Source organism: Haliotis asinina, chromosome 6 (genome assembly GCF_037392515.1).
Source record: "Haliotis asinina isolate JCU_RB_2024 chromosome 6, JCU_Hal_asi_v2, whole genome shotgun sequence".
Classification (NCBI taxonomy): domain Eukaryota; kingdom Metazoa; phylum Mollusca; class Gastropoda; order Lepetellida; family Haliotidae; genus Haliotis; species Haliotis asinina.
Window position 1 is genome coordinate 6,284,055 of NC_090285.1, and position 22,877 is coordinate 6,306,931.

Below are 22,877 nucleotides of genomic sequence, written 5' to 3' on the forward strand. Positions count from 1 at the left end.
ACGCAATATCATACCAATGGTTGCTTCATTGTCGCTGAATGTTATCTTCGCTATGGAAGAAAGCTTGGATAAACGTTGGACAAGAGCCTTTACTTGAGAACGTCATAGGTGAACAACATTTCCAATATGAAGTCAATGAGAGTGTGGATATTATCATGTTTGATGCGTTTGTTCAGGCCGTGAAGCACTTTCTTTGGAACGCTGTCTTATCAAACAGAGAAGCATGCAATCTGAAGGAACCAAAAGCATCTATCACGGTGTCGGCGAGGTGAAAAAATCAAAAGGGAAATCCATGTTGCAATTTCATTTCTGTGCATGAATGTGTATAGATGTGAATAAAAAATATGTTTGTTTCATTGAATACGCTTCAGAAACCACAGTGGTAGCTAAAAGACGGCGCGAAATGGGTATTTTACGAATGTTTCAAATAGGCGAAACCGCGTAAACTGTTTTTATTTCGACTGCAAATCAGTTCTTCGTAGAGTTTGCATTGTTAATAATCACCGCACCTCACTAGTATTGTTCATGCAAACCTTTCGATTATATTTCAAGTGGGTGATTAGAACTGTAGATACAGCACAGTACGTATTAATCTGAGACAATATAATCAATTACTTCCTTGTGGTCAGGCGAAATTTGATCGTCACTGTTTATTTACTGAAATATTTGATGACGTATTTCCATATATTTTCAAATATAAAGAAACACAATGTTTTCTTACAGAGGCATCGGACACAAAGGCTCGAACTGTTAATAACGTGACTTGTAATTTCAAGTCATCATAATTTCAATCGCATAGTAGTTATGGCCCTTGTTTTCAGAATGAGGCTGTAGTCCGGGAAACTGTATCAACTAAAATGGCGGACTCAGAGGACGAGTTAGCCAAAACAGACGATGAAAATCTATCACCAGACACAGAAAATAACACGAATGCAGAAACATCAAGACAGAAACCACAATTGCCAAAGAAGGTAATCTGAAGCTTTGTTTGTGTTTGATATTTTGGAGTACGCAAGACGAACATATGGAACGAACCGATTCTTGGACTCGCAAAACTTAACCTGTAGATAACGTAAACGTAAACAAACACATGCACCAGAACCGGCTACTTTAGCTGTCGATACAGATGATAGATCACAGATTGCATAGATGATAAACTTTATATCGTATCATTAACTAAGTATAGAGTTATTTTAGATATATATCGAAGAAATAACTTGTTGCTAAAATGCAAAAGAAGTCCTAAATTAAAAATCAACATTTTCCAATTTCAGGTGAGTGATTGCTAAAAAAGACAACTATCAGAACATAATTCGAATAATCTGAATTTAGATGTAATGTGTTTTGTGTGAGTAAATTTAAACTTCAGACATCACTTTAGTATATATGAGATATTTTGGGTGATCCTCAGCTCATATCGATAATCATTTGATTATTCTTGCCTTGATTCTTGCAAGTCCATTAGTAGCATTATTGCTCCTTCTTAATTACAAATAATGATCAAAATCAACTATGCTCATCAGCCTAAAGGAAATCAATCAATTGACCAAAAAGTTTTTTGATAATTTCTCTGAAAACTGGATGAGTCATTGTATATTGTACAATACAAATTATCCGTCAGATGCAAATATGGCTATACTGTAAGCATGATAAGAATGTAAACATTCTGAATAGGTTTCTTTTGAAAAGAGGTTAATGGAAAATTGTTGTAATCTCAGTGTATGAGTTCATAACCAAAATGATTTTTATGGAATATTGGAACTGCTACAAAGAATTTGATATGTTATTATATCTGATGGTTACTGATGATTATTTCTTCTGTAGGAAGAAATAGGAAACCTATGATGTCCCATAATTATTCATCATGTTCGTGTGAAGATGTAAACTTTGAGTATACACATGTTAATTTGATCATTTGTTTCACGTAGAACGATAACAACATTTACACTCTGTACTCTTCACTTCCTTAAAAATAAGGAGGAACAATGTTTAGGGTTAGACAACTTTTTTATTGCAGTAGATATGGCATTTTGGTGTAGATGTTAATTAGAATGTTTTGAATCTGTTTTTAAATTGGAGGTAGTGCAATAATAAGCAAAGTGTTCTGAATTGCGATAAAACTTAATTCACTGTTAAATCTTTTTGTAAGTAAAATACTTATCACGTGTACAAAGCCACAATGTATGTTGATTATAACTTTGTAAACATGCATTGGGAAATCTGATTTATGGACTTTGTCCATGTGATATCATTCAAATCCTGGTCAAAATAACTTTGAATGAAACATTGTTTTTTTCTTTTAGAAGTAGAAGTTGTTGAAAGTTTTTCTCTGTTGGTAAGAACCAATATGATCAATACTCAATGACATGCACTTTCCTGTAAATTAGTAGTATTTGGAAACTGTTTTCTACAACATGTATTTCCTTTTTTGCTTCAAGGTGCATTCTAGAGGGAAGTCAAATAGACCAGCAATACAGATAGATTTGTCTAAAGTGAAAAGAAGGCCGTCTCCTCACAAGCCAAGTCTCCCCACGCCCCTCACAGAATACGGGTTGGATGAAAGAAAACAGGCTCGAGCTAAGGTAATAACCCCATGATAGGGTAGATTCCTGCTTTCCTGTCTGTGGGGGCACCTGCACAGGCAACATCCATGCTTGTCTAGGAAAAATTGCAGAATACCAGATACCTTACACCATCTTTGAAAACCTCAGAACTACACAAAAAAAACCAACTTGACTTGAGTGTTTAGTACTTTGCAATGATAGTGTACTTTCTTTTTTTAGCCCTTGGATACCTGCTCATATCTTTAGGGTGGGTTGATGAATGTGGTTAGGGTAAGAGGGTAAGATTAGGTTTAGGGTTGGGCAACTTTCCCACTTTTATTTGCTCCAAGTCCCAGAATTCCATTCCTTAATTCCAATTTTTCAAACATGCATATATTTTTTGTGTGCAATAACTTACATCATATTTTCAAAATTGTTGGTTAGTTTCACTAACCAAAAGTCGTCCCAAATAATTCAGTTTGTTCGGTTATTTTTTATATTTTTCCTTATCCTGATTCCTGCTTGTAATGTTTGTCTCCTTCTATCCAAACATAGTGGAACACTTGAATCCCTTGAAGTTCCTTTCACAGAAGAGGACGTAAATTCAACACTTGCCCATGAGTAGAGTAGCCTCCCTTTAGCCCATGGATTGGCGCGCAAATCAGTCACATGACCGACCATGCCTGCCACTCTCTCCTTCATCACCCTAGAGGTCGGATGTGAAGGCGCCTGGGTCCTGATATCCTTTAAGTTTTTTACCTTACGAGGGTTAGCTGAAAAGTTCTAAGTCTCACTGTGAAAAAAATTACAAAGTCCACGTTTGTGATTTATTTTTCTACATAGTCCCCTTCCAAGTTCACACACTTTTGCCAGCGATGCTGCAAGGCCCGAATCCCGGTCAGGAAGAAATCTTCTTCAGCTACCCTAAAAAAATCAGTCACAGCGGAAATGACATCATTACTTGCAAAATGGCGACCTGCAAGTTCCTTTTTCATTTTGGGGAACAGATGGAAGTCAGAAGGAGCCAAATCAGGTGAATAAGGAGGATGGTCAATGAGTTCAAAGCCACAATCGCGGATTGTTGACATGGCCACCACCGATTTGTGAACAGGCGCATTGTCTTGGTGGAAGAGGACACCTTTAGCGATCATCCCTCATCGTTTGGCTTTGATTGCTTCTCGCAACTGGTTCAGTAGATCAGCATAGTATCTGCCGTTAATAGTTTGACCTTTTTCAAGATAATCAATGAGCAGAATACCCCTGGAATCCCAAAAGACTGATGCCATCACCTTTCCAGCTGAAGGAACAGACTTGGCTTTCTTCGGAGCTGGTGAATCAGGATGCTTCCACTGTTTTGACTGTAGTTTTGTTTCTGGTTGAAAGTGATGTATCCAGGTCTCATCCATGGTTACAAATCGTGCCACAAAATCATCGGGATCTGCTTCAAAACAACGCAAATTGTCAAGGGACGTCTGGAACCTGACACATTTCTGTTCTGCTGTCAAGAGCTTTGGCACCCATCTTGCAGAAACTTTCGTCATTCCTAATTTGTTGGTGATAATATGCTCAACCCTCTCATGAAAGATGCCCACTACACTAGCAATATGTCGAGTAGTCAATCGTCGATCATCCATCAACACATCGAGCACTCACGTGATGTTTTCTGGAGTGGTTGCTGTTGAAGGCCTTCCTGAGCGTGGGTCATCTTCAAGGCTTTGTCTGCCACGCTTAAATTCTGCAGCCCACTTCTTTACTGTGGAAAATGAAGGAGCATCATCCTCTAGAGTGGAGACCATGTCAGCATGTATCTGTGTTGGGGACATCCCTTTCTTTAGCAAGTACTTGTAGACTGCCCTGTATTCAGTTTTGTCCATTTCTGATGATTTCAGAGGGTAGGTTTACCAAAAGAGCTGTAGTTGAGATAAAACTATTAGTACGTTTGTAGTTCTTGTGTCTATGATTCACTAAATGATTGTCCTCATTGGTGGCAAACACCTGTCTCTACCTGGTGGGGAAAAACCACTCAGGCTGAGAACTTTTCAGCCAACCCTCGTAGATCCCACAAATGTATCAAGATCGTTCACCTGCATGCAGACCTGCGCGAACCATTTCCTATCTTCAGGCTTTATTCAGCAGTCAACCATGCATGCAAGCATGATCTCTCGGAGAGGAGGACCTGCATGAACACTCATGTTTGTTTGTCGTCTCAACTATTATAATCTGTTTGGCTCAAAAGTGGACCAATGAATTGCAGTCTAAAACTAAAACTCGAAAACTAAGAAACAAAATACTTAATGAAACGCTGATCATAATCAAAATATCGTACCACCCCTGTGAAGTTTTTGCAGAATATTTTTCCTAATAATAAAAAAGTTGTTAAACAAACTGTCATTAAAATATTGACACAGTTCACTGTTTATTACGAGGGAGGAGTGCAGAGAAAGGCACATTCAGGTGTTTTAGAAGCATGTCCACAAGTGCCAAGAAAATTATTTATTCATTAACCTGTGCCATGCTGTACCTATGCTTTCTCACACACCAGGCTGTCCCTTTCTCTGCACTCCTCCCTCAATATTTTGATGATAGTTTGTTAAAGAACTTTTTTATTTAATGAAAAATATTCTGCAAAAACCTCACAGAGTTGGTATGATGTTCTGATTATGATTAGTGTTTCATTGAGTATGTTATGTTTATTTGTTTTTGAGCTAGACTGCAATTCATCAGTCCGCTTTTGAGCCAAACGGACTATAGAAGTCTGGAGGCCACCAGGAATGTAGGTTCCATGAATGCAACAAGTTTTACTCGTGCAGGTTCCATGAAGGCACGTTCCAAGTATGCACATTCCATGAAAGCATGTGCAGTCATCGAGGGAGGTTCAATGAAAATACAGCCTCAGGAAGGTGTAGACAACACCTTAGTGATCTCGGAGCACTTCCATTATAGATTATGTCAAGTTCGGCCCACAATGTAGAACTTAGTCCCAGACATGTTCATGAAGCATGTTACAACATAGATGTTGGCTATGTTGGATCAATGTGTGGCTAACAGAAGAGGTGCACATCTGAAATTAACGATGCCAGATAACGTCCGAGAAAACACCAAAGTTGGATCCTCATCACATAGGCTGTTGAAAATGCCACATTCATCCATGGGAGATAGATTACATGATTACACTTTATGATCTTGCATAAAGATGGTGTCAGCTTCTCATGATTGCAGCTACATAGAGATCTTTTTCATTTACATTGTTCCTGTACAGTCTACAGAGATCAAGAGGAGAGTGTGGCAGTCGTCACCAGCCTAAGATCAGACTAACAGTCTTTCATGTATAGTCGTTGCGGTGAAGATATCAACTCTACAATAACCTTTTTGTTCATTACAACACATATGGATCAAGAGATTTCAGTAAAAAATTAAAAGTGGAAGATCAGACACAACTGCCAGGGAGACAGTCAAGTTACATCAATACTATGCTGTGAAGCTTTTTTGTATGCTTCCATTCAGCCACCCACGCACGTTTGTTCGATAACTCCAGGACAAGCCATACAGTGAAATTACAGACAAGGCCAAGTTTTGGCGAACAACAAAAAAGTGACTGCACAAGATTCCACGATGATCATTTAATTGCAACACCAGTGACATCACTTTCCTGGAATCTGATTGGTCCATATTTGACAATGCCCTGCGCAGAACTCTGTCATAGTTCATGTGTCAGGAATTCATCTACAGATGTAAAAATCCTTTTAACGTGGGAAAGGCTTTACTTACAGTCCAGATAGCAGTGTACAGCCTTGTTCGATATCTTCACAGGTCATAGAGGTCTTCTGTCAGCAGTTTAAATGTTATTTATCTGAGACTTGAAACAACAAGTATCACAGGGTTTCGGCTCACCCAAGCCAGTCTTCACCACCATCCAGTCTATTATAAATAGACTTCCATCAATAGCATCGCATCATGGATCATGTGTGATCTGAAGTCGAAGATTGATGCAGCATCACTGCATATTGTTGAGATTCCAGTAACAACATCTTCATTACAGATGAAGCATGTTCATAGTTGATTCTACCTCAACCATATGACTGTTTACATGAGTAATCAGTTGGTTGGAGCACTTTGGCAGCAACGAGTATTCTGCAAATAGAATGACATCTTATTACCGGAATGTTAAGATATGATTCAAGCCATGATACCACAAGCAATACTCTCTCCGCGGACACATCACAGTTGGCAGTGTTTTCTTGGTCTACTGGCATCAGTCCGAGACATGACTTGCAGGGGGAGGTTACTGTTACTGTCAATGATCACCTGAACAATACCGACCCATTTGTTCTACCAGATCATCTCATTCCATATCTGCTTTGGTGGACTCACAGTGAGCCGGACTGCGTCTATATGTAGATGCATCTCTCCAAGAATGGGGCGCTCACCTCAACAATGAAGTAGCTTCGGAGAAGTGGTCGAGACAAGATCAAGCTCAACACATCAAACTCTTAGAGATGAAAGCAGTAATCAATTCAGTACAACACTGGTCAAGCCTACTCAAGAACGCCAAGCTCAGTGTTCACACAGACAACTCCACAGTTGAGTAAAGCATCTCATCCTCAAGTGCCTGACTTCTTGTGTTATTTACTACATAAAGCATTTAAAGGCTCGGCGTATTGGACTTACTTAGCAGCACTTAGTACAGTCATCACAATGAAAACATCCTCATAGAAACTGCTTGGTAACAACAGTCTTGGAGGGATGCCTTTAGAAATACACTATGGTGTTGCAAACCACTACCCCAGAGATATTACCAACGAAGACGTTCTTGGCATTCACCAGTCCACTAGTTGTAGAACAAAGGCACTGACATGCCGATGCCAAACACCCTGCGGAGTTAAATGGTTGAGAGCCCATGTGCGTGTGTCAGAGCAGACAAGCATGAGTGACTGTATCCCTGTACTGGTATGCTATACTTGTACCTGACGAAGGGATTGCATCATAACTTGATAACTTGGGTCAAACAAAGAAGTTGCCATAAGATTACTAGTAGGACACTAGTATATCTAAAACCACCCGGCGATGTCACATGACACTTTCATTGACAAGTTTGTCAAGTGTGTTTCCCCCAAGATACAGGATGAAAGTATAAAGTTTGCAAGTCTACAGCGCTGTTTTCAAGTTCCATTGCTGGATTACATGACATAAAATAAAGACAACCAGAGAATCCAGGAAGTGGCATGACCCACCATCGATTCTGTCGGATTCTTCCAAGTATAATAAACATTAGTCAGGATAAGGAACTAATATGTAATTTTCTGATTAAAATCGATACTTTATAATTATCCTGACTCCTGAGGTCAGCCCTCCCATCCTTCCCTCTCAGGACACTCTGGATTTCACTGTAAATTCGGCTGTTGGGCTGTTTGATTTGGAGAGAGTGCCAAGCATGGCCAGTCATGTGACTGATTTGCGTGTCAGTGCACGGGCTAAAGGAAGACTACTTGTGGGCAAGTGTTGATTTTACGTTCTCTTCAATGAAGGGAACTTCAAGGGATTCAAGTGTTCCACTATGTAAAGATAGAAGAAGGAGACAAGCATAATATGCATGAACCAGGATAAGTACAAAATGTCAATTTTAATCAGAAAATATCATTTGATACTCACATATTTTTTTTAATGTTACACTTATAGCTCATGCTTCCCTAGCAGTAGTAGAAGTGCTTGTGAAACTAAAGAATATGGCTGGTTTTTATCTATTATTCTGTAACTGTAAACTTGTCTCCATGTTGGGACAAAAGGGCACCTGTTAGTCCAGGGTCAGTGTTATGAATACACCTGACATTAGCCTGGTCTAGTACTCACAGGTACATATACACATGGATGCACATGGTTGTAGCTGTGTAATAATACTGATTGATACATTTAATTGGTTTTCATCTTATTTCACTTCATGGTCTCATCCATCAAAACTTGATCCAGATTGGCTATATTAACTGTAGGTGCAAGCTGCAAGGCTATATAGGAGTATTTCATACACCCTGTCACCTACTCTAGGAGAGCTGTACTTGATCCAGATTGGCTTTATTATTTGTAGGCGCAAGCTGCAAGGCTATATAGGAGTATTTCATACACCCTGTCACCTACTCTAGGAGAGCTGTACTTGATCCAGATTGGCTATATTATTTGTAGGCGCAAGCTGCAAGGCTATATAGGAGTATTTCATACCCCTTGTCACCTACTCTAGGAGGGTTGTACTTGATCCAGATTGGCTTTATTATTTGTAGGCGCAAGCTGCAAGACTATATAGGAGTATTTCATACCCCTTGTCACCTACTCTAGGAGGGTTGTACTTGATCCAGATTGGCTTTATTATTTGTAGGCGCAAGCTGCAAGGCTATATAGGAGTATTTCATACACCCTGTCACCTACTCTAGGAGAGCTGTACTTGATCCAGATTGGCTATATTATTTGTAGGCGCAAGCTGCAAGGCTATATAGGAGTATTTCATACCCCTTGTCACCTACTCTAGGAGGGTTGTACTTGATCCAGATTGGCTTTATTATTTGTAGGCGCAAGCTGCAAGACTATATAGGAGTATTTCATACCCCTTGTCACCTACTCTAGGAGGGTTGTACTTGATCCAGATTGGCTTTATTATTTGTAGGCGCAAGCTGCAAGGCTATATAGGAGTATTTCATACCCCTTGTCACCTACTCTAGGAGGGCTGTACTTGATCCAGATTGGCTATATTATTTGTAGGCGCGAGCTGCAAGGGAACAAAAGGAAAAGAAGAGGAAGAGATCAACCACATTTTACAATGATGATGAGAAGGATAAAGAGAAGGAAAAACTGAAGGAGGAGGTATGTTTATGCTCATCTTTGATACGTTAAAGTATACGCATCTATCGACTATCAGTTTTTGTGACCTTTAGTGTGACCATAAAGCAAAAAAATATTTGACAGAGTTTTACACTATATTCTTTTGTCTGTTTCATAATGAAACTTAGTGTGGAAAATATCATGACAGGCTGCCGGTGTAATGTTAGGGATGCGAGGGAGCTCAATAATCCTGACAGGCTACTGGTGTAATGTTAGAGATGCCAGGGAGCTCAATAATCCTGACAGGCTGCTTGTGTAATGTTAGAGATGCCAGGGAGCTCAATAATCCTGACAGGCTGTCGGTGTAATGTTAGAGATGCCAGGGAGCTCAATAATCCTGACAGGCTGCTGGTGTAATGTTAGAGATGTGAGGGAGCTCAATAATCCTGACAGGCTGCTGGTGTAATGTTAGAGATGTGAGGGAGCTCAATAATCCTGACAGGCTGTCGGTGTAATGTTAGAGATGCGAGGGAGCTCAATAATCCTGACAGGCTGCTGGTGTAATGTTAGAGATGTGAGGGAGCTCAATAATCCTGACAGGCTGCTGGTGTAATGTTAGAGATGCCAGGGAGCTCAATAATCCTGACAGGCTGTCGGTGTAATGTTAGAGATGCGAGGGAGCTCAATAATCCTGGCAGGCTGCTGGTGTAATGTTAGAGATGTGAGGGAGCTAAATAATCCTGACAGGCTGTCGGTGTAATGTTAGAGATGCGAGGGAGCTCAATAATCCTGACAGGCTACTGGTGTAATGTTAGAGGTGTATGTGTTGCAGAAGCACATGCAGGTGCTGGAGGACTTGAAGAAGCTGAGGAATTACTACTACCAGGAGTACAGAGACAAGCTAGACACCAAGGTCACACAGCAACGGAAAGACATCCGGCTGAAGAACGAGGCTCAGCTGAAGAAACAGCAGTTAAAGGAGGACAAGGAGGTGGGGAGACATTGTTGTGGCAAGCTGACAAAAGTCTGTAGGAACTTTAGCCATTATGGTTGATGGGGAGAGGGAGGAGATAAGGTGTAGTTGGGGATCATAGCCTGCAGCAGCTGTAGCTATGATGGTGTATGGGGAGCATTGCCCTACCAAGCTGACTGAAGACTGTAGCAAGAGTAGCCTTGATGGTGTATGGGGAGCACTGACCTACCAAGCTGACTAAAACCTTGCTAAGTTGACTGAAGGCTGTAGCCATGATGGTGGATGGGGGCATTGCTCTGCTAAGTTGACTGAAGGCTGTAGCAACAGTAGCCATGATTGTGTGTGGGAGCCATTGCCCTACCAAGTTGACTGAAGGCTGTAGTAACAGGAGCCATGATTGTGTGTGGGAGCCATTGCTCTACCAAGTTGACTGAAGGCTGTAGCAACAGTAGCCATGATTGTGTGTGGGAGCCATTGCCCTGCCAAGTTGACTGAAGGCTGTAGCAACAGTAGCCATGATTGTGTGTGGGAGCCATTGCTCTACCAAGTTGACTGAAGGCTGTAGCAACAGGAGTCATGATTGTGTGTGGGAGCCATTGCCCTGTCAAGTTGACTGAAGGCTGTAGCAACAGGATCCATGATTGTGTGTGGGAGCCATTGCCCTACCAAGTTGACTGAAGGCTGAAGCAACAGTAGCCATGATTGTGTGTGGGAGCCATTGCTCTACCAAGTTGACTGAAGGCTGTAGCAACAGTAGCCATGATTGTGTGTGGGAGCCATTGCCCTACCAAGTTGACTGAAGGCTGTAGCAACAGGAGCCATGATTGTGTGTGGGAGCCATTGCCCTGCCAAGTTGACTGAAGGCTGTAGCAACAGTAGCCATGATTGTGTGTGGGAGCCATTGCTCTACCAAGTTGACTGAAGGCTGTAGCAACAGGAACCATGATTGTGTGTGGGAGCCATTGCTCTACCAAGTTGACTGAAGGCTGTAGCAACAGGAACCATGATTGTGTGTGGGAGCCATTGCTCTACCAAGTTGACTGAAGGCTGTAGCAACTGTATGGGGGTGGATGGGGGCGTGAGGAGGTGTAGCTGTGACATGGCAGACCAAAGTCAGTAGAAACTGTAGCTATGACATGGACTAGGGTAGAAGAATAAGGAGGTGTAGCATGATGTGAGGTTGAAGCTGGGGGAAGATGTTCCTTTACCAAGGAAGGACTAAGCTGTATTTTGAGGTGTCTTATTTTGGGTTACATCTTAACTGTACTGCATTGTGGCACCATAGGTCTGACTTACTTCAAGAATTAAACATAAAGAGATTGTTTTGTTATTGCAGCGTGAAGCAACTCATCATGTGAAGAAACGCCATGAACATCACAAACTCAAACATGATGACAGTTACATGAAGAATATACCCAAGTCTGACGTCTATCTTGTAAGTTCACACCTGCTGTTAACATAGTTGCACATTGTGATATCAGTTACATCAGGAATATACCAAAGTCTGACGTCTATCTCGTATTGTATCTTGTAAGTTCACACCAGCTGTTAACATAGCTGCACATTGTGATATCAGTTACATCAGGAATATACCAAAGTCTGACGTCTATCTTGTAAGTTTGTGCCTACTGTTAACATAGTTGCACATTGTGATATCAGTTACATGAAGAATATTCCCAAGACAGACGTCTATCTTGTAAGTTCACACCAGCTGTTAACATAGCTGCACATTGTGATATCAGTTACATGAAGAATATTCCCAAGACAGACGTCTATCTTGTAAGTTCATACCAGCTGTTAACATAGCTGCACATTGTGATATCAGTTACATCAGGAATATACCCAAGTCAGACGTCTATCTCGTATTGTATCTTGTAAGTTCACACCTGCTGTTAACATAGCTGCACATTGTGATATCAGTTACATCAGGAATATACCAAAGTCTGACGTCTATCTCGTATTGTATCTTGTAAGTTCACACCAGCTGTTAACATAGCTGCACATTGTGATATCAGTTACATCAGGAATATACCAAAGTCTGACGTCTATCTTGTATTGTATCTTGTAAGGTCACACCTGCTGTTAACATAGCTCCAGATTGTGATATCAGTTACATCAGGAATATACCAAAGTCAGACGTCTATCTTGTAAGGTCAAACTTGCTGTTAACATAGCTCCAGATTGTGATATCAGTTACATCAGGAATATACCCAAGTCAGACGTCTATCTTGTAAGGTCACACCAGCTGTTAACATAGCTCCAGATTGTGATATCAGTTACATCAGGAATATACCAAAGTCTGACGTCTATCTCGTAAGTTTGTGCCTACTATTAACATAGCTCCACATTGTGATATCAGTTACATCAGGAATATACCAAAGTCTGACGTCTATCTCGTAAGTTTGTGCCTACTATTAACATAGCTCCACATTGTGATATCAGTTACATCAGGAATATACCCAAGTCAGACCTCTGTCTTGTAAGTTCACACCTGCTGTTAAGATAAGTGCATGTCTGTTCCAGATCCTTGGACTGCAAGAGAAGATGCTAAAGGAGGGGAAGCTGCGAGGTCAGGATGACCTTGACAGGTTCTGGATGGAGATGAGAAAGCCACAAGTCTTCTTCGCTCACTTTCCAGGTCCGGCAAGCTTTTCTGTCTTCTATTATTAAATATGTTTTATTAAATTAAATATTATTAGTTGAACTTAGTAGACCAAACATACATTTCCATACTCAGGTTTTTGACTAATGGCAGTGAGTGGCAAGGAGGCCGATGGTTTCAAAGACCTGGTTTGATTCCTGGGTCAAAAATGGTTACAAACAAATTCTTTATGAAATTTGACCATTTTTGGTTCCCAGATATTGGAGCTAATGCTTTGTGCCTAGTTAATTACCAACTGTTGTGTTGATGATACACAAACACCATCACAGACATCACACATGGTACTCTTTCTATGCCTTGATTAAAACACCATAGGTCCTGCCATTTCTATAAGCTAGTTCTCGTGTAAGTGTTTCTGTTTTGAATGTAGACGGACTTGCTGCCACCTCCAGCTTCCACCAGAACATTGTGAAATCTGCCATGCAGTCCCCAGGGAGGGAACAGTCTCGCTCTCTCAGTCAAATAGCTGAGTCAAAGGAATCGTCGCGACCCACCACTCATGACACCTGGGCTGTCACACAGAGATACAGCCACATACACCAGGTCAGCAGATCCGCTTGGAAGGATTGTATACCTCCGTATTTTCTTGTGTATAGTGCTTTTTCCAAAAAAATATCTCTTACACTTACGGTATATACTCCTGTCTGAGGACCTGTCAGTTCCTTCATCGGGAGTCATCAGATTATCACTATCTGTTGGGATAGTGTCCTGAGATGTACAGGTTTTTACCAGCTGAATAGGCCTAACACCACAAGACTGACAATTGACACATGTATGAAAACTTTCAGCCGCCAAAACACTGTACACCTTGTTTTAGACACATTCAGAAAGTGATCACTCCCAAGTTATAAGGAATCACTTTGGTGGACTACTTTTGTGTTACAGTTAGATCCATTGTGACTGCCATCAGACTTTTTGTGTTGAAATTCAAAGCTCAGACAGAGTGTTTTATTGCTTTGATGACATTGTCGCTATAATGCTTGATGTGAAAGATTTTGATACTGACTCGTATCTAGCTACACAATGTAGTAACAAGTCAATGTCGAAACGTTTGTGGAGAAGTGATAGGCAACTGATATATCCTATTAACTGATATATCCTATTAACTGATATATCCTATTAACTGATATATGTCATATCAAACATTGCGATGTCTTGAAATCAGTACAGTCTTGCAGTCGAGTTATATTGCTTTTTAGAAGACAGTGATTGGTTAGTCATATGGCTAAATTGACCAATTATATGTCTAATTGTTTGATGGTGTGCTATATTGTGTTTCCCTGCCAGGCCCTTGAGTCTCCATCACTGAGGGGAGTATCAATCAGCCCTTCCAGACAAGCAGCCATTGAGCTGGAGAAGAGGTTCCCAAAGGTAGGACATAATTCTGAGGTTTAGTGGTCAAAAGCTTTGGTGTCTCCAGAAAACATGTTTCAGTCCTTACAGTACAAAGTCATTCTTAGTGTCTTTGCTGCATTACTTGAATAATGTTTGAAAGGTCCAATATGAGAGGAAGGTGTTAGATAGACAGGTCTGATGAGGGATGTTAAACCTTCTGTATATTCATGAAGAACTTGTAACTCAGTGACGTCTGCTTCCTTCTGTCCCACAGCTGGAGATGCCGCCCCTTCACTGCTTCACCATGGACCTGGGAAAGAAGCCACCAGATCCTGAAGAGGTACACCTGACTGCAGCTGCAGCAATAGTCTGTCTCACAGTCCCAGAACCATATTTTGATTTAGGGACTGATAAAGTTTTTTGAGAAGGGGTGGGAGGTAGGGGTGGGTGTGCAGTTCCCTTTTGCCTGTTTCTAGGAAAGTTTCATATTAAAATTTCAAGACAAAAGCGGATCTGAGCACTCCTGTTCTCTATAATCAGAGAAAAGTGTAGGTCTGCACCAGCATTAGACTAGTGGTTGCTGACGGTTACTTGGAATGTACTGATGACAGTTTTTGTCTACCACCTCAGGGTTTGAAAACAATTACAAGTTGCCATCCACCTAATGGTGAAAGAGATAATCCACACGGAATTGGCACTAGTGCAGCAAATATTGAAACCCAAGCAATAAATTGTAGAAATGTTCCTTTGGTCTATAAGTACATATTCAATTCACACAAATATCACACCATAGGCTTCTATGCTAAGCACAACAATATTTGTCAATATACATGTATCTAGTGTATTTACCCACCTCCTGGGCAGAGTGGTGGCCTTGTGGTTGAAGCATTCGCAGATCCCATGTGTGATGTGTGAAGCTTGTTTGTGCTGTCCCACAGTGTTATGTTGCTGTTATATTGCACAAAGCTAAACTTACTCACTCACACAACTCCACATTACAGATACAACTGAAGATGGACTTGAAGGCAAAGGAGAAACAGAGGCGCAAGTTCTTGAAGAAGTTACACAAGATGCACCAGCTCGCCATGGCCAACAGCGCTGCAGCAACCAGGTAAATGCAGGTGGCATGGCAACCTCCATCAATGTGTCATATAATAGGCAATTATGGATGAGATGCTCAACTTTTACCAGAGGATTTAAACTTGAGTATTCTGCTACTGTGTCATATAAAATGTGTTTGTAGATGAGATTAGGTGTATTACATTCCCCGGTGCTTTTGTATAGGCAAATACAAGTGGAACACAGCCTCAAACACACCGTGTGGGGTCGTTTGTCGGGATTGTTTATCCAAAGTCAGCGTTGCAAACTCCCACCTGCCTGACTGTCCCGGACTGTCCGTTTTAAAAAGTTGCACGCCCAGTGGTCTTGGACAAATCTGACTTCGAGCATAATGACTAAACCTTGACTGAAACTCATTTGAAAACATTAGTTCCTCTTATTTACCTTCTTATTTGTTTTCTTAATCCATTAAATTCTGGACTGGCAACTTTCTAACCGGTCAGGTAACTTTTGAGTGTTACCAGATCAGTTGCCTGACTGAAAGTTTGGTGTGTTTACAGCACTGCCGAATTGTGTGGTTTGATTTTCATGATGTTAAACTCACTCACTGTCTGGTCAAGACTGTTATTTACAGACATCTCTTATATAGCTGATGTATTTCTGAGTGCAGCATGAAACACCAAACTGCGATAATGCAACAGGAATGACGGCAGTAGCAGTGTTTGAACAACACACTCTAGTCTCTGACTTTGTCTCCAAATGTAGCATGGGAACGTGGCATGAATGTTTTTCCTTCTTGTGAAACTATATCTTGTCCAATAAGGTAGAAAAATGTGGTCTTTTTGTCCATAGTGAGACACTGGGATGGCCTAGTGGTTAAAGTGTTTGTTTGTCATGTGGAAGACCCGGGTTCAATTGCCCACAGCAGTGTGTACAATGTTTTTGGTGTCACCATGATATTGTTGCTAAAAGTGGCATACATGTGGCATACAAGTTACATACTCAGTCATGTTGATACTCTGTATTTATACCAAGATTATTTTAACAGACATGCCAACAGCAAGATTCATAACCTAAAGCTGACAGAGCATTCCTGAAAGTATTTGGAATGTAAGAAATTAACAAAGTGTGTTCCATGTTTCAGTTCATTAAAGAATCTCAGGTATCCTGTACCATGTGGTGAAGTTTAGATCAGCATAGTTGATAACTTGTCCTTACTTTTGTAAGAACTTGTAGAGCAGATGCAGGATTTGAGAATGGGTGGGTGCATGAGCATGTGAGGTGTCTGGAAAGAATGGAAGAGGATGGGAGGAATGAAAGAAAAAGACACCTAACAAGCTGGATTTGCCAGTGGTTAGGAGTATTCATAAGTCTCAGTGAAGTCAGGCCTGCTTTATTACTGAATAGATGTAGATCATGTTTATCCTTGCTTAGCTTGAATTGTAAGATTCAAATTCTGTTGTAGGTATTAGTTTGGTTAATGTGTCATTGTGTTTAGACTAAAAAGCTAGTTCACTAACAACAAAGAACTAGATGGTGGAATTCATGAAATAAGTGCTGTAATTGGTGAAAGCAATGACAGTTATGGGGTGACACTTTATCATCCCACAGCGGTTACTTGTCATATCTTCCTATGAAACTCTGTTCTGATACGGCCATATTTCTCAGTTCTTGTAAAATCCCCTAGCGGCATAAAGTCGCAACACAAAATATCTTTCTTTTTTCCATTTAGTCAGAACATGCTTTACATCGACTTAGATCCAACTTGATTAATGCAAGCAAATATGGGGCCACAAATATCCCTCATCTGATATGACAGACAAGACATTTAAAAACTAGCATGTCTGTTGTCAGTGAGGGTGATGTAGACACCATTGATCCACCATTACTTGACTGAATTCTGTCTTGTTGAAATATTTGCGTATCTGCGAGAGAAGAAGTTTTCCTGAAACATACGGAAATTGCCAAGGCCTTGCGAATGATCACTTAAACAACATCGCTGATTGCACAACTAAATCTTGTTGCAACCAATCACAAATCGTGATCACTTGCACAATGAAAGGGATGCATTATACTGGCCTATTAGATCAGAGGTTTGTAGGAATAGGAAGATATGACAAGTACCCTCTGTAGGAAGAGAATGGGGGTGGAGTGACATATATTATTTTACAAATGTAAACAGTTTTCTCGTAAAGCACATGAGAAGTATGACATTTCTGTTCTCACGTTCCTTTACTGACTATCGTTTAGTAGCAGATTCCTTAAAATGCAAGAAATTCTGATTACTGGTAGATTGATTCCATCAGTGACTGGTAGACATTTCTTAGATTGATTCCACCAGTGACTGGTAGACAGTTCTTGTGTGTTAATCTGAGAGAACTATTTTAGTCAGCTGCAGTAATGCAAGAGGGTATGCAAGGTACAGGCAACAGAGCGTTGTAGACTTTACTAACACATGGAAATAGAGGCGTTTTACTGTAACAAAGTGCAGGGTCAAATATATGGGTATAGTTGTTCTGTAGAATCTAGTCTACATGTGATCTAAATTATATTTTCAATTTGTAAGAACTAATATATACTCATATTTATATTATATTTTCAGTTATATTCAAAGAACTTCCAACAGAATGGAGAAATATATCCAATAGCAGTATTACCATGACGATATTTAATTATCATTAAAACTTCCTATATTTGGTAAGATACATGGGATTAAAGCTGATGTAAAGAAGAAAACTAAAAACTTTTTTTCTGCTTCTTAGGCATAATATACTGAGAGAGGCAAAAAAAGGATCACAGGAAATTTCAAGTGATCTTTTATTATTTTCCAGTTTTCATCACCACAGCACTATTCAAAGCTGGTGATGAAAACTGGAAAAAATTAAAGGATTGTTTGAATTTCCATGTGATCATTTATCTGTTTCTCTCAGTATACACATGTATCTGAAGTTATTCATACTGATTATTGTTTGTAATTTTTTGTCTTCAGAATCTTAGATAAGCACACTGACCTTGCTTTCTTGCTGGATGGACCTGATTTAACAGATCTTGTGAGTTTGAAGTTATTTGTATTTGGATATACATATGTTTATGGATTGAGGTATAACTGAATTTCACAGTCCGGCACACTTCATGTTTGTCATCAACTGAAACCTAGAATACATTTCGCTGAGATCATCAGATTGGAGGCGTGATCTCCTGATCCTCATACTAAAGAATAAAGGAGAATACTTCTGAATAGTACAAGCTGCCAGACTTACACATGCATATTGCTATGCAAGTGAAATAATATTGAATGCAGTGGTGACTCCTTCATATTTCATGTTCATTTTTTCAAAATATTTCAGAAGCAATGTATTCAAAGATGATAATTTGAAAATGGGTAAGGACAGTGTGAGGATGTTATATCATGTCGCCTTCATGCCAGCTGATATGCTTTTTTGCTCAGATATCTGATTATTACTGGGAGACTCACGAAGCTGCCCCGTCCCTATCCCAGCCAGCTGCCCTGGCCAGCCAGCGCCTCCCACCTATCTCTGGTCAGGAGTCTGCGAGAGTGGGTGAGCCGACAATGACCAAGGAGGCCATGATGGTTGAGTCAGAAACTGAGCAGAGCACACACAGCAGGAGGAGTTCAGTTTCCACAACACCAAGGCAGTGAGTACCAGGCTGTTGATCCTACAAGAGAGATATGTGTATCACATATTTATCCTACAAGAGAGATATGTATCACATATTTATCCTACAAGAGAGATATGTGTATCACATATTTATCCTAAAATACAGATATGTGGATCACATATTTATCCTATTAGACAGACATATATTTATCACAAGACTACAATGTCCTGTTGTGTGGGAATATGTCAGTGTGGAACATGATCTAGAAACTCAAAGTTGTTTTGTCAGAAATAGTGTCATTATATAGTGTTAAATTTGTGTTTAAACTAAACTATGTTACTCTTGTCTCACAGATAATAAACAAGTGCGGTTTGGTTTAATGCTGCCTACAGTATTCTAGTCATACCATATAGCTGAAACCCACACGCTTGTATTGGAACAGACAACCCTAGAAATATAATCAAACTAGTTACAGATTTCTGTCATGCCCAAGGGGCACAACTCTCCCTCATTCTCAGTATAATTCATGATGAGAATTTACTGTACCTCCAGTTTTTCACTAGCTGATTACATGGGAATCAAGCTCCAGGTTGAATGCATGTCATACAACCCAGACTACATAGATCAAGGCTTATGCATTCAGTGTATAGTTTCAATGGCTCATATTCAGGCCATGACATTATGGTGGATGTGACTTAATTAATTGAATGTGCGATAACTGAATGAGCTGTGACATGTCAAGTGTAACCTTGTGGAGTTTTGTTCGCATTTGGAAGGAAGGAATTTTAATGAAAATCTCTATCTTTACAGGGAGAAGAAAGCAGAGCAGCAGCTTGTTGTGTACGAACCACCAAAACCTCTCCCACTCACTATGGAAGAAGTTCGGGATAAAAGCAGGATTGTTGTGAGTAATAAATCAAGCCAGCTAATTTACATCTCAGTATTATCAGAGAATTACAGGATTCCAAACTAAATACTACTATCCCTAGAAGGCAACTTGGGCAAATGTCAGGAAAATTTGTAATTTTCTTTTCTTTTTAACAAAATGGGAATATTTCATATTGAAATTGGTAATTTTTACTGTCATTTATCAGACTCTGAGCAGCTCTTGATAAATCTAGATACCGTTATTTATGTCAATAAATACCCACTTAAAGCAAAGTAGAATCAAGAGTTCCATCTCATCATACTGCCCCTTAACTGTTTTCTTGCAGGAGGCGAAGGCTCTGAGTTCATTCTGGCCAAACTATATGCATGCTGGCCGAAACGTCTTCCTCACATCATCCTCTTGAGTCAGGGACTTACTACAGGAGGCAATTTGTGTCAAACAGTTCATGGAGTCTATTATGATATACGTGAAGGCATTTGCAGTGTTGGATTGACACAGTTGGAACAATCTGTCCTGTTGGATCAACACTGTTTAAACAATCAGTATTGATGGATTCACACCTTTAGAACAATCAGTTTTGTTGAATCAGCACTTTTGGAACTATCTGGTTATCAAGTCATTTTGTGTTTGCAGGATGACTGGTCTAATCAAACGATAGCTATTCCTGTCTGCATTTTCTGGGTTTGCTTTTTTTTCAAAATATGCATATTTGATGATATTTGACATTTTGTGTAAGTTACATCTCTCTCAATCTGAGTTTGGTAATTGTGATTTCCATAAACTCTAGATATTTGGATGTGACTTGTAAACAGAGCAAAGTCTGTGCAGTAAGCGTCACGAAATGAAATGGAGTACTAAATTTCTGTTACTCCTGAATATTATTGTAACATGAACATGAAAATACCCACAATAGCAGTTTTGGGTAGTATTTGTATGCACCGGTTGTGAATGGTGTGTTGTTATATGGAGCCAGTTTAGAGGTATTTGCCAAACTTGTTGATCTGTGATACATGAGATTTTAGTTTAGTTTATAGTATTTGTGTTGATATTTCACTTTTTTACATAATTGTTATATGGCTGTGAATGTGTATAAAATGTTCAACCATAAGTAGTTATCTGTTATATTTTTTCTCTTTGTGCTTCCTTTTCATTCTATCATTACATGAAACATCGCCCTCTCCCAATTCAAGTCTTGGTTATGCTTGTTGCCCCTTGACTAATGGATACTAATGGCAGGCGGGTAGCAAACAATTTTTTTCATGTAAATCTCTTAAGTTGCAAAACTGTATATTCAGATAGTACTGAGGACTTGCCCAACGTTATAGCAACATTCACGTGTAAGCCAGTACTACGTAATTTGCAGTGGTTCAGAACACTACAGATAATTTGGCAGTGGTTGAATCAGTGTTGCAAGATCATTATAATCATGATGAGTACATTGTAGACATTCTTGGATAATTAGACACCAAGCCAGAGACAAATGCATTGATAGTTTGATTGAACATGACATTTCTACACTACACTGACAATTGGCTCTGTAAGGAACGGAAATGGAGCAATCACAACAATTAACAGCATCAGTTTTGACGCACAGTAGTTCAACATGTATCATCTGTGACATACAGGAGCCAAGGGGTGGCATAGTGGTAAAGGCATATGCTCACCACCTAAAGACCTGGGTTCGATTCTCCACATGGGCACAGCGTGTGAAGCCCATTTCTGATGTCTCAAGCTGTGACATCATTGGAGTATTGCTAAAAAACTAAAAATTGCTAAACACTCTTCTGACATGGACTAGTTGTTTAGGAGGCTCAGTTAAAATAGGTACAACAAATCACTGAACAGAGTTGCATCCCTTGGCACGCCAGGAACATATGACAATGGGTTTGAGCTGACTTTCCCCTGTTGGTTCAGGGCTTGTGTGCACCATTCCTGTGCTTGTTTGTGTTTCCCCAAGTGGGATACGTTAGAGATCTGCTGGACACACTGTGATTCAACTGGAATACTGAGGTCAAAGCAGCATTTAGCTCAACTCTTTTCTTCTGACAGACACAACACTTAGTACAATACACTCCATGGACAAATCTGCACATTCCAAAACTCATTTTCCCATCCCAGATGACCGTCTTTATGATCTACTTTTTCACTTGTCAGATGATAATAAACTTGACAACTAAGGTTGCAAGCAACCAAAAACAAAAACAATTAAAACACAGTTATCACTTATTCATGATATGTGAAATGCATTGCTGATTAAGAAATAATGAATCAACAAAATTATAAGCATATAATCGCAAATCAAAAGTGCAATATTTTGTACTTGGGCTTACCTCCCTTGAAACGAAGCAGCCATGATACCAAACCCAGTCAGAGCCAGTCGGTGTGCACTTAAGTGTAATGAAGCCTTTTCATTGGCCACTGATTCATTTGCTGATATGCTTTGTCGGCTCACTGTTTATGGCTTATAAGCCTGATAGGTGTTAATTTCAAATTGCATGTGGTCAATGATTGAAGTTGTGCATTGCATATTGTCATTAACAGACAGGCAGGCAGACATATAGGTGTCAATAAACCAGACATTGACTTTTCTCTGTGACAGAGTCTGCTTATCAGAATCAACATGTTTTTTTATGTAACGAGTAGATTATTTACTTATTTGTGTACACAGGCAAGATTAGATTACTGCACACTGCAGGCAGGCAAACTGTTTCATGCTCTGCGAACCTATTTATTGCACAGGTGTTATGAGTGTAGCACACATCACTCATGTAATCCAGTGCTGGGGAAAAAATAGTGAATTGTTTGAACTCCGATTTTGTGGGCTTTTTTTCATCGCAAGTTTTTTTTTTTTTATATCTTTATAGGTTGAGTTGGCATTTTTGATGATATGTTTTGGTAAGTAGTTGTGTATTACATTGCGTGTGAACTTTAAGGGAAAAGGTGAATGAATAGGACTGCACAGTATTACCGGTCTACAGATATATTGCAATA

At 39.9% G+C, this 22,877-nt stretch overlaps 1 protein-coding gene across 1 annotated transcript; it reads left to right on the forward strand.

The window, feature by feature from the left end:
• Positions 1-827: 827 nt before the first annotated feature.
• On the forward strand, positions 828-20,994 carry LOC137286367 (DNA ligase 1-like). Its single transcript, XM_067818180.1, has 14 exons — positions 828-971; positions 2,439-2,582; positions 9,288-9,389; positions 10,180-10,338; positions 11,657-11,755; positions 12,844-12,958; positions 13,353-13,525; positions 14,270-14,353; positions 14,592-14,657; positions 15,319-15,428; positions 18,366-18,426; positions 18,825-19,033; positions 19,808-19,901; positions 20,212-20,994. The coding sequence occupies exons 1-14, from the start codon at positions 858-860 to the stop codon at positions 20,287-20,289; spliced, it is 1,608 nt and encodes a 535-aa protein (XP_067674281.1). The 5' UTR covers positions 828-857; the 3' UTR covers positions 20,290-20,994.
• The last annotated feature ends 1,883 nt before the right edge of the window (positions 20,995-22,877 follow it).

Coding starts and splice junctions, on each gene's coding strand:
- LOC137286367 (XM_067818180.1), top strand. CDS start 858: ATGGCGGACTCAGAGGACGAGTTAGCCAAAACAGACGATGAAAATCTA. Junction 972..2,438: donor AACCACAATTGCCAAAGAAG/GTAATCTGAAGC, acceptor TTTTGCTTCAAG/GTGCATTCTAGAGGGAAGTC. Junction 12,959..13,352: donor CTTCTTCGCTCACTTTCCAG/GTCCGGCAAGCT, acceptor TTTTGAATGTAG/ACGGACTTGCTGCCACCTCC.